Source organism: Fistularia commersonii, chromosome 26 (assembly GCF_037954325.1).
Source record: "Fistularia commersonii isolate RoL2024-O1a breed Wild chromosome 26, RoL_Fcom_v1.0, whole genome shotgun sequence".
NCBI lineage: Eukaryota > Metazoa > Chordata > Actinopteri > Syngnathiformes > Fistulariidae > Fistularia > Fistularia commersonii.
Genome location: NC_141309.1, coordinates 9,805,656 through 9,821,422, shown reverse-complemented (window position 1 = coordinate 9,821,422; position 15,767 = coordinate 9,805,656). Strand labels below are relative to the sequence as shown.

At 40.4% G+C, this 15,767-nt stretch overlaps 2 protein-coding genes across 4 annotated transcripts; one reads left to right on the top strand and one right to left on the bottom strand.

The window, feature by feature from the left end:
- Positions 1-1,477: 1,477 nt before the first annotated feature.
- Positions 1,478-8,856, bottom strand: arrdc3a (arrestin domain containing 3a). Of its 3 annotated transcripts, none has more exons than XM_086173431.1 (8): positions 8,335-8,856; positions 6,523-6,675; positions 6,255-6,402; positions 5,943-6,045; positions 5,552-5,808; positions 4,895-5,051; positions 4,650-4,792; positions 1,478-4,550 (listed from the first exon to the last, which is right to left on the bottom strand). In XM_086173431.1, exons 2-8 carry the CDS (start codon positions 6,645-6,647, stop codon positions 4,482-4,484), a joined length of 1,002 nt encoding a protein of 333 aa, XP_086029557.1. In that variant the 5' UTR covers positions 6,648-6,675; positions 8,335-8,856; the 3' UTR covers positions 1,478-4,481. The 3 variants fall into 3 exon arrangements, with proteins under 3 accessions (XP_086029557.1, XP_086029556.1, XP_086029558.1); XM_086173430.1 differs by having other exon boundaries at positions 6,523-6,604; positions 8,335-8,849; XM_086173432.1 differs by having other exon boundaries at positions 1,489-4,550; positions 6,523-6,661; positions 8,329-8,849.
- Positions 8,857-9,979: 1,123 nt separating this feature from the next.
- On the top strand, positions 9,980-15,251 carry arsk (arylsulfatase family, member K). Its single transcript, XM_086173899.1, has 8 exons — positions 9,980-10,160; positions 10,282-10,411; positions 12,532-12,691; positions 12,985-13,267; positions 13,384-13,555; positions 13,838-14,062; positions 14,257-14,472; positions 14,581-15,251. Exons 1-8 carry the CDS (start codon positions 10,053-10,055, stop codon positions 14,856-14,858), a joined length of 1,572 nt encoding a protein of 523 aa, XP_086030025.1. The 5' UTR covers positions 9,980-10,052; the 3' UTR covers positions 14,859-15,251.
- Positions 15,252-15,767: the final 516 nt, after the last annotated feature.

Genomic DNA, 15,767 nt, shown 5'->3' with positions numbered 1-15,767 from the left:
GCGGGCTAATTTGCTAAAATTCCCAGTGAAGTCAATGTCACATTGCATTTAACATGTCAGGATTGGAAAGTGGTCTGTCTCTTTCGTGCAACAGGGAAAATCTAACTCACAGGTTCTGTTACGTAACTGCCGTGATTTTCATACCTTTCAAATCTCACTTGATGAACTTTGTTTCAGTTTGACCTCGGGACTTACATTCTTTCCATTCCCAAAGGATGGTAGTGCACGGTGATTGCTGAGCGTGTGTTCATATGTGCTCCTAGTTTCCAATAAAAATCAATTACTTTTAGGCAATGACGTAGTAGCCATTTCTCTCCAATTAAAATTGATTAACTGCTTACAAAATAACCCGTAGAACATTATAAACAAGTTTTTTGTGGCCACTGTTACATGAATCTGAGGAGGCGTAGTTACAGCAGCAATGTTCTAAAGTCATATATTATATGACATTAAACAAATGAATAAATATCAAACTATGATGTGTAAATCCACATACAAAAAACTCAAGCTATTTTGATTAACTTCACGCTTTACAATTTATTCTGTTATTTTACCTACTTACTTCAGAATTAACTGATACCTCTTCAACCTAAACCTTCACTGTTTTCCACTACATATCATAGTATATAAAACTTTTCTTATTTTGTCAATACTAAATTTAAGTAAATGCATTCACAGTTGCTGCTCTGTAGGGAGGTTGTGTTTCTTTTTTAGCAACAGAGATCAATAAATCACTTGTTTGCTATATGGTGACCTGGGGTCACTTGGCCTATGGCCATGGGGCACGATTGAGTTTCACTTGGAACTTCTTCGAAAGAGGTGCAGTGAGGTGGCTGCTTCCTTTAACACACCAAATAATGACATCAACGATTAGGGTTTTTAGATATATAAGAAAAGCTATCATTGTCCAAGACTTGATCTGTAATATATGGTAATCTGGGTCACCCCATATTGAAGAAAAAAAAAATGGTTTCAGCGTCCAGTGTCTCTCCATACTTAACCTTGAATCCTAGACAGCATAGCAATTATTCAGTCAGAAAGAGAGAGATGAGTTCAAACCATCATTTAAACCATATTTGTCCCAAAGCTCTCTGTTCAAATCGATCATATCAGGTGGACTAACTTTAAAAAGATTCATTTTGAGAATACAGACCTGCCAAAGACCGGAATTCCACATGCATGGGCATCATTTTTGGGGTTGACCTTACTGTGTTCTGTGGAATTTAAAAACCGAATGTCCCTGTTTCGACAGAACCACAACAGATAAAATTGAGTCCGTCCAATGTGGAAAGCATCTGCATGAATGTTGCTATTACTGAGAGCCACCACTGGGGGCAGTTCTGCGCTAAAGTTTAAAATGTGAGCTCATGCTTTCAACTGATGTTCAAGATGACTGAACATATTGAAAACTTGAGCTTTATAAAATGTAAGCAAACAGGAACATACACAGCTTCACATGAAAAATAAACACTATTAATTGTATTTTCAAACAAAATATTTATTCAAATCAAAAGGAAGAACTAGACAAAGGATTAAATCAGTCAGAACATAGTATATTCATAGAATATCTATACATCATCATGATTAACTGACAAAAAAAGGATAGACATACAAATGGAGAATGAAGAAATTTCAGTGAGTGATATTGCACTTTGTTTCTAAAATGTTTCAGATCCCATCTCCCTGTTCTCTCTGAACATTTCAGTTCCCGCCCTTTTTTCAGGACAGGATTTTAGCTTAGTTTTGACATTGGACTACTCAGAAGCCCAAGCAATTGGACTATGGAATTGACCAACCTGAAACATATGTGTAAGCTTATTCATTACCATGTAGCTTGATTCAGTTTCCCTAAGAAAAATCCAAACAAGATCTGCAAGCTAACATAAGCGGATAAAACATACAATTTAGAGCAGATTTGGCTGTTTGTGTGCTATCCCATGTTAACTAAGTGTTTCTCATAGCAGGGATAACGCTGATCAACAGCTGCCACCCCAAGCTTGAGGTTAGGGGGGGGACTAATGCAGTAATGCTGCTTGTTACAACAAGGAAGCAAACTATACAAATGCCCAGAAAAGAATGGAAAAATTACTGTCAACGCCTCTCAGCTTAAGTAAAACAATAAAGACGCCTGTCCAAGATATAACTTCTTACAAAACTTGCCTTTTTTTTCTTCTTCCCTTTTTGTCCTTTTGAATGAACATGGAAAGATTTTAAACATATAGATGGGTACAAACAAAAACAAAGAAAAGCAGACTGACGGTCAACATAGATGCTGAAAAATGAAGTATCATCAGGTCTTTTCTGTGTCAAGGCCACTAAGATAAGATCACTTGAATGATCTGCAGTCAGTTACTGTCAGAAGCGGTGTATTTAGTTGCCAGCTGGATCGCCAGGAACACACACACACACACACACACACACACACACACACACACACACACACACACACACACACACACACACACACACACACACCAGCTATGTTTTAAAATGTAAACATAAAAACAACTAATCTTAAAAGATTAAATATTTCATTCATGTCCTACACAACACTGCTTTACTGTAAAATTCTCTCGTAAGAGCATTGTTAGTACCAAATGTTTTTCCACAGACCTTCACCATTTTAATGCTTTAATGCTTCTTCCTCTCCTCTGTAATTAAAAAAAAAAGTGCTGCTCAATTTTTTCCTGACCTTGTCAAACCTACATTTCAGCTGGTCTTCTGGGTTGAATGAGTTAGAAAACCAATGTATTACTCATATCAACCTACTACTTCTACTTGTTCTGACCAGTCTGAAAAGTCATTTAGCAACATCCTCAGCCTTACATTTGTGCTGGGTTTGCTCCCAAAAATTTAGAAGCAGTATTGTTCCTTTTTTTTTTTAACAACATTTTTTCTTCTTTTCTAATTACAAGCATTTTGGCTTCACTGGTCTGGTACTGATCGAAAAAGGTGTTTGAATGAAATGGGCAAGTGCAGCAGGACAAAAAGGGAATGTGATTCATCTAAGAAATCTGCCCCCTGTCTCTTCGGGTCTTATCTCATTTTAGAAGTTTGAAAAAAAAATCATTTGTTTAACAGTGCAATTTAAAAACTTTTTTTTCTCTATTTTCCAACTGTTTGGAATGTGAGAAGACCATGCAAGACAGTGCTTTGAGGGCAGTTATGCAAGCCTGGCTTGCCCTGAGATTAGAAGTAGAGGGGCTACAGTCAATTAAACTGAGGAAATTCTCCCTCCTAACAATGTACCACCTCTTATCTGTTTCATCCCCCTCCCACACATACATACACACAAATACACACAAACCCACACATACACACACATACACACAGACACACGCGTCTTCATTTTCAATTTGAGAGGCAACTACAAGTCTGCAACCCCCCTTGTCCAAATCCAGAGCAATCTCAACACAAGAAAGGCTAAAATCTATTCTATGATCGGAGCAAAAAACAAGAATAGAGTGACACAACAAAAACTCAGAGGAGGGAAGCCAAACTTGGATCCAAGCTAATGAGGCAACATGTCAAAAAGCTTCCAGGTGAAGGGAGTACGTTGCAGATTTGCTGTGTAAGTCAAGTCTTATTGTTAGACGTTGCGCAGGAAATGTCACAAAGAGAAAATAATATTTCTTTGAAAAATTCAGTGCATTGTTCTTGTCCTTTACAGTCCCATCCTCCAAAACAAAAAACAAACAAAAAAAAAACAAATCCTGTTCTCTGTGTTGCTCAATGTTCTGCAAGTGAAATTATTGAAAGTTTATCTTGCAGTGTTATCATCATAGTCTGGTGCCTTACAAGCCCGCAACCAAACTACTAGTGATTTATCAAATGTTTCATTAAACTGAGCCACACAACTCAAGTAAAGAATAAAATGTGCAAAACAAAATCCCAAATGAGGCAGGAGGACCTAGTCTTTGCTTTGTTGTTGAGTGCTGCGTTCATTCATACACAATATGGTGGTTTATTGTGGGGATTGTTGGATTTTTCTCTTCATTCCATTTTCTGATGGTGATTCTGCTGCAGTCTGGAATGACCGGAAATGAGCGACCATTCTTTTTGTGTGAGATGCCATGTCCTTATGTGCCATGGGTACAGAGAGAATCGGCGGTATACTGGAGCTAAGGAGGCACAGTTTTGATGATTCTTCCTCCTTGCTACTAGTGGAGTTTTCTTACTGCTTGAATATGTACATCTATACATATTCCACCCTCAGCAGACTCACACATGAAGGAAACGATAGCCCAAACCAGTGCCGCCGGTCTCTGTCAGTGAGGGAAGGCAGGGCCAGATTTGACCAACCCAACTCAGCTGTGGGTGTTAGTCCCAGTCTTTGTTGATTGGTTGAATTCTTTGTTTTCCTCTTGTTGTCAACAGCGCTTCAGTAATGCGGCTTTATGTCGAAAAGTTAACAAAGCTGGAACGTTCCCGAAGGTTACTTTGGGATCCCCGAGACATTCGGGGAAAGTGACAGATGATCCTCAGCGTGATGGACAGGCATCAAGCCTGCGCACCTCTGTGCGGCCGGTATGATCTGGGTTAGGATCGATCTGGTGAGTAAAATGAGAGATTATTTAGAATTGATTTAACTTACTCTGGAATGGAAACAGAAATGGAAAAAAAAATGTTCCATGCCATTTGCTGCTGACCTCAGAGTACAGAGGAGGGGGCTGAAAGCGGAACTCATGAATGTAGGCGAAAAGAGGTCCGTCCAGGTCCTCGCGGGCTGCTGGAACATCCAGACTACTCTGCCTCTGCTCTTCTGTCACAATTTCTGCATAGCTTGGAGGAGCTACGGAGAAAGTTTAATTAAAAGTGTTAGCATTTATGAGAATTATACGAAACTGTAACAATATATATTTTAATTTATTTTTGTCAACAAGATCCATCTTACCTTCAGGCCTCTCAGGCAGACCCATGCCCAGCCAGCTCATGCTGCATTGGCTGCTGACACTGGATGTACGTGAACCAAAGGGATGAAGAGGGATAGTTCCAATAACTAGGGGCAGGTTTAAGGATAGGTTTATTGCCCCTGGTATGTCCACGTATACCTAAGCACACAAGAAAACCAGCATTAAATAAGTCATTTGTGGATGGTTAAAACAAGACTGGAACTGAGTTTTGGTTTAATCCATTATCCTTTCAGTGAACTGTGAGACAGATCTCACAATGGCTGGGCTTTCTAGGTTGCGAACTACTTTGTCAATATGTGGGTCAACGTCTTAAGGTCAGTCGCTTATGCAAGGTACAGTCATCAACCTAGTAGCTGTCTGTTCAAAGGGGAAAAGGTTTTAAGCAAGCTCCAGGCAGGTGTTGTCACAGATATTCTGGGATAATGCTCTTAGCACTATGTGGAGGTAACACCTGGTGCAATCCCGGACTCAGATTTGGCAATGCTGAATCAGCTGGGTCATTTCACCATAAGAGTTTAGCAATGGCAAGAGTAATGCAAAAATGATAATATCAATGACTGTATCAATCTTGTTTTTGAAATGGGGGAATATGGAGAATGGGCATTGATTTGTATTAGAAGCTACAAAAATGCACTCACCATGAGGGAGTATTCAACTCTGATGATGCTGCAGTCCAGGATGGAGGGTGAGACGGGTGGGATCTTCAACATCTTGCCATTCCAGGTCTCTGTTTTGCCTGAGGAAAGAGACTCTCCCCTCAAGTTGGCCACCAACTGCTTGACCTCTTTCACCTTTCCTTTGGCATAGAAAGTCTGCGTCTGGTAAATGGCTGCCTTTGGCACCACGATTCGGGATGAGCAATTCTCGATCTCTGCAAAGATCTGGATCGACTCTCCTGCAGAGTTTGGAATAGGACAGAAAAGAATTTATGATGACATTGTTTTGTAAATGACATTCTTTGTAATGTGCGATATCTGCGTTAATTATCTGATCTAAGGAAAACCAACCAGTATCATGATGTATTCTTACCTGGGGTGTATCCCTTCCTTTCAATTTTAGCACTTAGGGAAATAGGACCTGAGGTGCAGAACCAACAGCAAAGAGTCTTGTCTTTCGTGCCGGCCTGTGGTGACTAAAAGGAAATTAACAAAAGAGCAGTCCAATTAGGTGAACGCGTCACTCCAAGTTACATAACTTTGAAATATATTTGACAATTCTATAATGATGAGTATGTAAATTGTTAAAGGTCTGAAAATAATTAATGACGAATAAGCAAAAAATGTTAAAAATGGATTCTTTAGTCATTATCAGTCTGGGAAAAAAAACAAAAAAAAAACTTACCAGCAATAATGGAGTGTTGATGTCAATGTGCTCGAACACTGTGAATTCCTTCTTGGTTTTCATAGGCAAGAGCCATGGCCTGTGGAGCTCTGCCTTGACCCAGTAGCGCACACTGCCATGCTTCCCTTCAAAAGAGGTAGCCAGAGGTCTGCAGGACAGAAAAAAAAAACAGAGGAAAATAAAACAACAACAATGACTTTTGTCCCATTTGAGTGACAATACAGCTGAGGGATAATACACATCACAGGTGTAACATCAGGAGACTCACGTCTGTGGAAGCTCTAGGCTGAATGCATACTCATGTCTTCCTGAATGGATAGTGGTGAGTCCTTCTTCAGAGTTGTCATCCTCTGAAAAACAAGGAGGACAATATTCCAAACACATGTATACCATACCTGTGTAAATTGCTCTACGAAGGCATCTGAAAGTCATACCACAAACACAGGGTGGGGGAGACAAAAGAGAATAAAAATGGATTTTACAATCATATCTGTCTGTGATTAGGAAGAAGTAGCAGATCACTATTTAGCTCACACCTTAGAAGTTGATTGGTCTAAGAGGGTTGGGATACAACAGTGAAAAAAACAATGCTTGTGTGGAAACAAAGAACCATGTCCAAATGCATGTACGATAGAGAATGCCGATCAACACGACAAACTAGGGTATTAAAGGACGATGATAATACCGCAATCTACAAAAACAAAGTCTGTAACAAAGACCAAGCTTTGTCCTGTTTTCCTCAAGACTATTTTTCCCTTATAGCTGGGCTCAAGAAACTACCGCACATAGATGTTAAAAAACAGCAATTTTCCATGGTTATTCATCAAAAGAAAGAAAACAGGACAGGGACTTTGGAGAGCTGGATCTACAGGCCGAGTGTGCTACTGCTTCTGCCAGCTCAGCACTCCCTCCCTCCAGCAAACAGCCGTGTGGTAAACAAGTGCGGAGCTGTCAGTCAAACTGCAGACTCCAGCAGGAGGAGACCGGCCTAAACCGGTGTGAGCAGCTTCTCACAGCCTCCTGCTCTCATTACGCATTCACTGTGCGACACCGCCGCTGAGCCAGCCTCCCTCCCACACCATCCACCGCCGCTGTTTCCAGCTGTTTTTCCCCCCCTACACCAGGAAAGGCTATTTTACATAGTTATAACACACCTTTGCGGTCTTTTAAAAACAGCGAATCCTTTAAGATATAAAACACCAGCCACACAGGACGTGACCGAATAGCGCTCTTGGAGTGTCAAAATCCTCGACAGCCGAGCGACAAATGGGCCAGTCGAAAGTATTACGGTGTTAAAATATTTGGGCGCCCGTTCTTATAAATTACTGATGTCCAAATGAACGAAAATGCAGGGGGGGGCATTAAGAACAAACATTATGAAGGGGGGGCAAGTCGTGTTTTCAACAATAGCTATCAAACAGAGACCGAGGTGAGATATTACGCATATTCTGGCTTTTTATGCATTACTTGGACCGTAGAGTTTAGTATAATTCCTTTATGAAGAAGTTGCGGGATTTTCTGTCACTCTGCAAAAGAGTGATGTCATTGGACACACATGCGCACCTACACCAATCAGAGCGAGCCAGGGGAGGGGCTTACTCTTTGGCTCCGCCCCCTCCCGGTCCAGTTTTCTGAACAGGATTGAACCGCTTTGAACAATGGGTGGAAACTTAAGAAAAACCACAAAGAAACACCCTATATCATATTGCAATGCGTTAAAATTTTGTAACAGAGAGTGTGGACACGTTGCTGTGGGTTTTAACAGCGATGAAGTGCCTCGAAAACGTCTAGAATTTTCGTCTGCCTCCTCGAATTGGTGAAAAATACAGCTGGCGTATGGCTGTCATTCATTCTGACACCTTGACTCACACAAGTGAGGATGGAGACTTGAAAGACACTGCGTGTCAGCAAACGTACCAAATCTAGACTTAGATTACATTTTGTTGTTATGTAAAGCTTACAGATAGCAGTTTGTGTCATGGAGCAGGACTGCATCCTTGGCTTGCACCATCACACACACAAACAGCATCCCAGGCAGCTTCTCCCAAACTACTGCTCGGAGAAGTAGACCCACTCTTACCTCTCTCGTGTCCGATCAGAACATCTTTGCGATTTAGGTATTCCACTTCTTCCGTGTAGTTTTGCGTGTAGGCAGTGTTGGATCCAGCATTTCTCGATTCAGTCCAGCGAACTTTCGCAAATCCCTTTGCGTGGATTTTCAGAGATTTCACACGGATTTCCCCCGTAACTTCGATGACCACCCTCCCTGAGACACAGTCCCCGCTGGAAAACACGGGGACGTTGCTGTCATTGAGACAGTCGTAGCTTACTGTGAAGCTCTTTACCTTTCCGAGCACCATGGTGGAAGGGAGAAGGCTACAGAGACCTAGAAATATTTAAAAAGTGTCTATGAAAAAATACTTTCGTAAAAAAGGTGTAATGCAGTTTTTAGACACTGATCAGTATCTCTGCCCTGCAAAAAGCAGTAGGCACGATCAGTGGTTTCTTTGTAAGCAGTTCATTGAGCTGTGTGAAGGCTAAATAACAGCAATGGATGCTGTTATCGTCCGCCTCTCCGCCTGATGGTCTCCAGTCAAAGACAAGGAAAACCTCGTAGCTCAGCTCACTTTAAGCGACTGATGATGTGAAAAACAACCCTGTGCGCATGCGCTGGGGCTTCGCCGCCCCCTCCTTCCGCCTTCTGGAACAAGGCTGAGAGAAGAGAGTGGCAGGGGGCCAGATGATAAGTTTGGTCAAACAGCTGAAAGTCGAGGCCGCTTTCGAAGGCAGGTAACAGCCAGTACAGCCAGTCCGCCTTGTTCAGCAACATTGTCTGCTGACTGACCCAAAAACATTTGAAAAGAACCCCCAGTAACCTCTGATTTTGTAAAAATCCATCCATGCCCTATGATCATTCTGCCCTAAGATCTTGCGTTACTGTTGCTTTGTTTTTTTTTAGTAAATATATAGCTTTAAGTAAGCCAAAACTAATCACACACACACACACACATACACACACACACACACACACACACACACACACACACACACACACATATCCAACACTAACATAATTGCATTTTGACACTGCTTGTGGGGCATAGATACTACAACCCCTCCCCCCCCCCCAGTTGAGGATAAAGAGCAGTAGGTGCAGACTTCCACAAAGCCTCTTTTTCCAAATGTTGAGAATCCCAATCCCAAATCAGCATTTGAGAATGGGATTTTCATTGTGGCAAAGTCACAGTTTGCAGAAAGGACTACTCCAAGGACGTGAAACGCCACCCCGTGGACATTATGGTGTATAAAATAAATTAGGATCACACCTGTTGATCAGTACAGTCCTTCACTGGCCTCCTTCATCCAAGAGGTAATATGTGTGTGAGATTCCAATGTTGGAACAACTTTCACGAAAGTCCACAAATTCTGTTAGATAATTAGAGGTCCTTCCGTCTCTCTTTTTGCGAGGCGTACAGTACCACAACGAGGTCCATCTAGTTCAATTTAATTAAATCTAATTTAATCATTTAGTTTGTTACTCAAGAAACTGATTTTTTTTAAACAATCATAGCGACAAACTATGCAACTTTGACAGTAACAAACAGCAGCCTTAAAGATTATTAAGAGGGTCAATGCTGCTGGCTAGAGGTTATTATTTGTAATTGCAGGAGAAACTAAGGCTCCGCCTGAATCGGCTCTTATTTTGAAAAGTCTTTTGACGTTTTGGAAACAGGATGTTTGGAACTCTACGTGCGTCGTCCCCCAGGAGTGTAACGCTTCTGGAAATGAAACGCAGTCATGAACAACCAAGTATTGATTTTAATTTTTCTTTTCTCCCTATACGATCAGAGTTTGTGCCAAAACTGGACGCGTCCCAATATCGTGATGGTGATGAGTGATGCATTTGTGAGTATTTTCTTTAAAGTTTCAGTACTCTGTTAGGATACCATAGCAAATAGAAGTTTTTTTTTCTAACAACTGTTCTCTTGCTCTAAAATATTAACTGTACATCCCCCCTTTTCAAAAGGATGGAAGGCTGACCATTGACCCTGGCAGCAGAGTGGTTCAGCTGCCATTTATAAACTTCCTCAGAGAGCTTGGAGTCACTTTCAGCAGTGCTTACACCAACTCACCCATCTGCTGCCCATCCAGAGCAGGTGTTTGAGTTTATATATACTGTACACACACCCATGAACATGCACACATACACATGCACACATCACTACAACTCGGACTGGTTTACTGTGAGGTGAAAATACTCTATATGGCCAAAAGTATTCCCTCAACCATCTAAAAAATCGGAATCGGGTGTTCCTATCATCTCCATGGGCAAAAATTTATAAAATCAACTGTGATGGGATGCCACTTGTGCAACAGATCCAGCCGTGAAATTTCTTCACTCCTGAATATTCCACAGGTCAGTTGTATTATAAAAACATAGAAGTGTTTGGGAAGGACAGCAACTCAGCCATGAGTGGTAGGCCATGTAAATTGATGAAAGAGGGTCAGCGGATGCTGAGCCACACATAGTGTGAAGAAGTTGCCAACTTTCTGCAGTCAATCGCTGCAGACCTCCAATAGAATGGGTGTTCATGGCCGAGCAGCTGCATCCAAGCCACATATCAACAAGGGTAATGCACAGCCTTGGATGTAGTGGTGTAAAGCATGCTGCCAACGGATTCTAGAGCAGTGGAGACGTGTTTTCTGGAGTAACAAATTGTGGTTCTCCATCTGGCAATCTATTGGACAGGTCTGGGTCTGGTAGTTGCCAGGAGAACCGTACTTGTCTGACTTCATTGTGCTAAGTGTGAAGTTTGTGGAGGGGGGATTATGCTGTGGGGTTGTTTTTCAGAAGCTGGGCTTGGCCCCTTAGTTCCTGTGAAAGGCACTCTGAAAGCTTCAGCATACCAAGACATTTTGGTCAATTGCATGCTCCTAGCTATGTGGGAACAGTTAGGAGCTGTCCCATTCCTTTTTCAACATGACTATGCACAAAACAAGGTCCATAAAGACATCACTGACAGAGTCTGTTGTGGATGAACTTGACTGGCCTGCACAGAGTCTTGACCTCAACCTGATAGAACACTTTTGGGATGAATTAGAGCGGAGACTGAGAGCCAGGTCTTCTTGTCCAACATCAGTGTGTGACCTCACAAATGCGCTTCTGGAAGAACAGTCAAAAATTCCCATAAACATACTCCTGAACCTTGTGCACCGCCTTCTCAGAAGAGTTGAAACTGTTAGAACTGCAAAGGGTGGACCAGCGTCATATTGAACCCTATGGATTAGGAATGTGCTGCCACTTAAGTTCATATGGAGTCAAGGCAGGTCAGTGAATACTTTTGGCCATATAGTATTGGTTTACGGACATAGTGAACCAAAGAGAAGATTTATGGATGTAGTGAGAGAGGATATGAAGGTAATTGGTGTGAGAGAGGAGGATACAGAGAATAGGATTAGATGGAGAAAGTTGCTACGCTGTGGCAATCCCTGAAGGGAAAAGCCGAAAGAAGAAGTGTAGCTGTTAAAGTTGATTTTAAATTTCTCTTCTCATCATGATGAACCAAATGTATTCCATCATCAAGCCAGATAAGACAATCCTTCATTAGTTCTGCAATGGGGAATTTTCCATTGTTAACATCAGCAGGGACACTAAGGATAGAAGAAACAAATAGGAGCATAAACATGCTGTACACAATGTTACACATAGCATTAATGCCTTTACGTGGCTGTACATTTACAATTGAGTGGATGATTGTAGTGATCGAGTATTCAGTAAAACAGTTACCACCCATGAATGTGCTAGTTATTGATTGAAATTGCTACAGTGTACAGAAAAACAAATCCATCTGTAAATGTACATTGTTACAACTATAAATGTGCAGAAATATTGACTATAGGGGTAAGAAATAGAATACAAAACTTGTATTCAAGTATGCATTATCAGTCAGAATATATACAATGTGGACTTTATTTAGTGTAGACAGTGATTACAAATAAGTTTGTGCACATATTTGAGATGAGAGTTGTCATATTCCACATGATATAATTAGCATTGTTGTCTTTTTTGAGCAGTGAAGGTTGTACTAACAGCAGCAGAAAGGAATGACCTGTGATACCGCTCCTTCAGACATTTTGAATTTTTTGAATGTCGTGACACAAAGTAAACAGATTTTGAAAACAAGGCTATAGCCATTAAATATCAGAATCAATATTTAAATGGGTTTATGAAATCACATGAGCTGTGTATATATTATTCAAATATCTGTTTCTTCAGCTGTCTGGAGTGGGCAGTTTGTTCACCTAACTGAGTCATGGAATAATTACAAGTGCCTTGATACAAATGCAACAACATGGATGGATGTGCTGGAAATTAATGGATATCGTACAAAGATGTTAGGCAAGCTGGATTACACCTCCGGTGATCACTCTGTCAGGTAGGCAGAATCTGTCATAAATGTGTTTTTGATTAGTCATCATTAACAAGAAAATGTATTTGACTAAATTGGTAAACCAAACTAAAATCAACCTCAGGGATGCACATAATTAAAAAAAAATGCAAAATGAACTCACAACATGAGTCATAAACGAATCAATGACTAAACCTGGGTCCCTATTTTTCCAGATCAGTATATACAAAATCTGAAATGCTTCTTCTCATTTATTTCCTATTTTGCATACCTCTGACTTTTTTTCTTTTATGCTTTCCTTTTCTTCTGGATTTGTGTAGCAATCGAGTTGAGGCTTGGACACGAGACGTGAAGTTTCTTCTGAGCCAAGAGGGCCGGCCTGTTACAAAGATTGTTGGGAACTTGTCCACAGTCAGAGTCAATACAGTAGACTGGAAAAACACAGACAAGGCCACTCAGTGGATCCGTCAAACAGCTACATTATCCGAGGAGCCATTTGCTCTTTACCTTGGACTCAATCTACCTCACACCTACAGAACTGAATCTCTTGGGCCAACTGCAGGAGGATCCACCTTCCTAACCTCACCATATTGGTTGAAAAAGGCAAGATTTCTCTGATTCTCCTCCTCAATCTAATTCCTCTCTGCTGTTTGCAGAACTTAATTTTGTTTCCTCTTTTGAATTAATGATGCAACTGTAACAGCATTTTCAACCTCCAGGTTTGTTTCAATCAAGTATCTGTTCCTAAATGGCTACCCACATCTGTCATGCATCCCGTTGACTACTATTCCACCTTCACCAAAAACTGCAGTGGGAATTTTACCACGGATGAAGTCAAAAGGATACGGGCCTTTTATTATGCTATGTGTGCTGAAGCAGATGCCATGCTGGGTTAGTTAATCGCCATTATGTTTCCAGTGATTGATCATGAGTTTAACAAATTATGTTTTTCTGAAAGACAAGGCACAAACCTTAAAAGGTGATCCACTCCCCTCTTATACATACACACATGTATGTGTGTGGCACTACCTATTTTACTGATTTTATTTAATACCATAAAATGAATTGTTATAACATTATAATTGTTAATACCGTTTCCTATGTTGAATTTCCTCTATGACATGGTGTAATGGTATACCCGTTAAGCATTTCTCAATCTTTTTCTGTCACTAGGCCAGGTCATTTCATCACTTAGAGATACAGGCCTCCTTCACAACACTGTTGTGATTTTCACATCTGACCATGGAGAATTGGCTATGGAACACCGGCAATTCTACAAGATGTCAATGTTTGAGGGCAGTTCTCATGTTCCCCTGCTCATCATGGGCCCTGGACTAATGTCTGGCTTGCAAGTCAACCAACTTGTATCTTTAGTTGATCTTTATCCTACTGTCCTGGGTAAGGAGGCAGAAAACAAGTTTCCAATGTTTTTTTTTAATTAATATATAATGTTATATACCTGTAAAGAAATACAGAAAAGGTCATTTGAAAATGTTGACAGTTCAGATTCGAAAAGCAATTGAAAAACATGTCTGGCAGATTTCGAGTGTTGGAGTTCAATTTTAACCCACACATCTTTGTGGATTTTGCAGAAATCGCTCATATTTCGGGAGGAAGTAATCTCAGTGGCCACTCACTCATTCCTCTGGTATCTAAATACAGCATTTTCCACAAAAGACAGCGTCCAGACTGGGTTTTCAGTGAATATCATGGTTGTAATGTTAATGCTTCTACATACATGCTAAGACGTGGCAAGTGGAAGTACATTGCCTACGCAGATGGCCTAAGTGTAGCTCCGCAGCTTTTTGGTGAGTTGTTCAGAAACTGTTCTCTCATTACTCAAACAAACCCATCCTATTCATCCGAGCAGGGAAATAATGTAAGATTCAATCAGTCTTTGTCTTTCTGTTTTCTAGACCTAACCAAAGATAAGGAAGAGCTGCATAATGTGGCTTCCCAGTTCCCGGCGTTGCAAGCAAATCTGGATAAAGTGTTACGCAGCATTGTCGACTATCCAAAAGTCTCTGCCACTGTCCATACCTACAATAAAAAAGAATTTGGTGCTTGGCGGCAAAGTCTTGGGAAAAACTATAGCAACGTCATTGCTAATCTCAGGTGGCATGTTGACTGGCAAAAAGATGTTTTAGCTAATGAGAGAGCCATTGACAGGTGGCTCTATGACTTTTTAGGGTAGGGCTGATCTCATTATGAAAGAAATCAGTCATTTGATATGGAGGACTTATGTTGTACTTGAATATATTTAACAATTAAGGACAGACCTGGGCATTTTATGGCCCGCGGGCCACATCCGGCCTGTTTTGATTTTTTATCCGGCCCACCAAACAATTTTCTTTGAAATCAGTCAATTGAATTTAGAAACTCCCTATTTTTTCCTTTTGTTTAATTTTTTATGGGGATTACATGCAAAATAATGCTGGTACATTTATATGATCATCAATTATTGTAAAATATTATCTTAAAAATGTAAATATTTGAATTGCAATTCTAATTTTGTTCAACTTACATGGTATCTAGTTGGCCTGTGTATAAAAATTAAACAAGAAATGTGACCTGCCACCCAAAATAATTGCCCACCCTTGATTAAGGCTGAAAGATTTTTATTTCACCTTTTTTTCCCCCCAAACACTAGCTCATTAAGAACTTAAACACTGATCAAATCCTCTTTGGATTTACAAATAGTTACATTTGAACATTTGATGTGGCTCTTACAGTATTGTTTCATTTTCCGTCAGTTTTGTCTTGCCTATGAGTATTTTGATGTTTTGCAATAATGTTCTTTACTTAAATGTGGAATACAATTTTTGCTCTCATTTTTTAGCATTTTCAGCTATGTGTAGCAATTATGACACTGTTCATTTTACTCCACGTTCTGATGGTAAAGGTATTTCTTCTACATTTTATTTATAGTTAAGATAGAAAACATAAAGAGTCGATTTGAATAAGTACGCGGAGGAGCATTTTAAACAACTTGAGAATTCAGTGTATCGTTCAACGTGTTGGTTATCGGTACGAAATAAAGGAGCACACGTCAATGACACGAATTTGTCCTTTTATTTTGAAAATCTCAGAAGCTGCTTGTCAT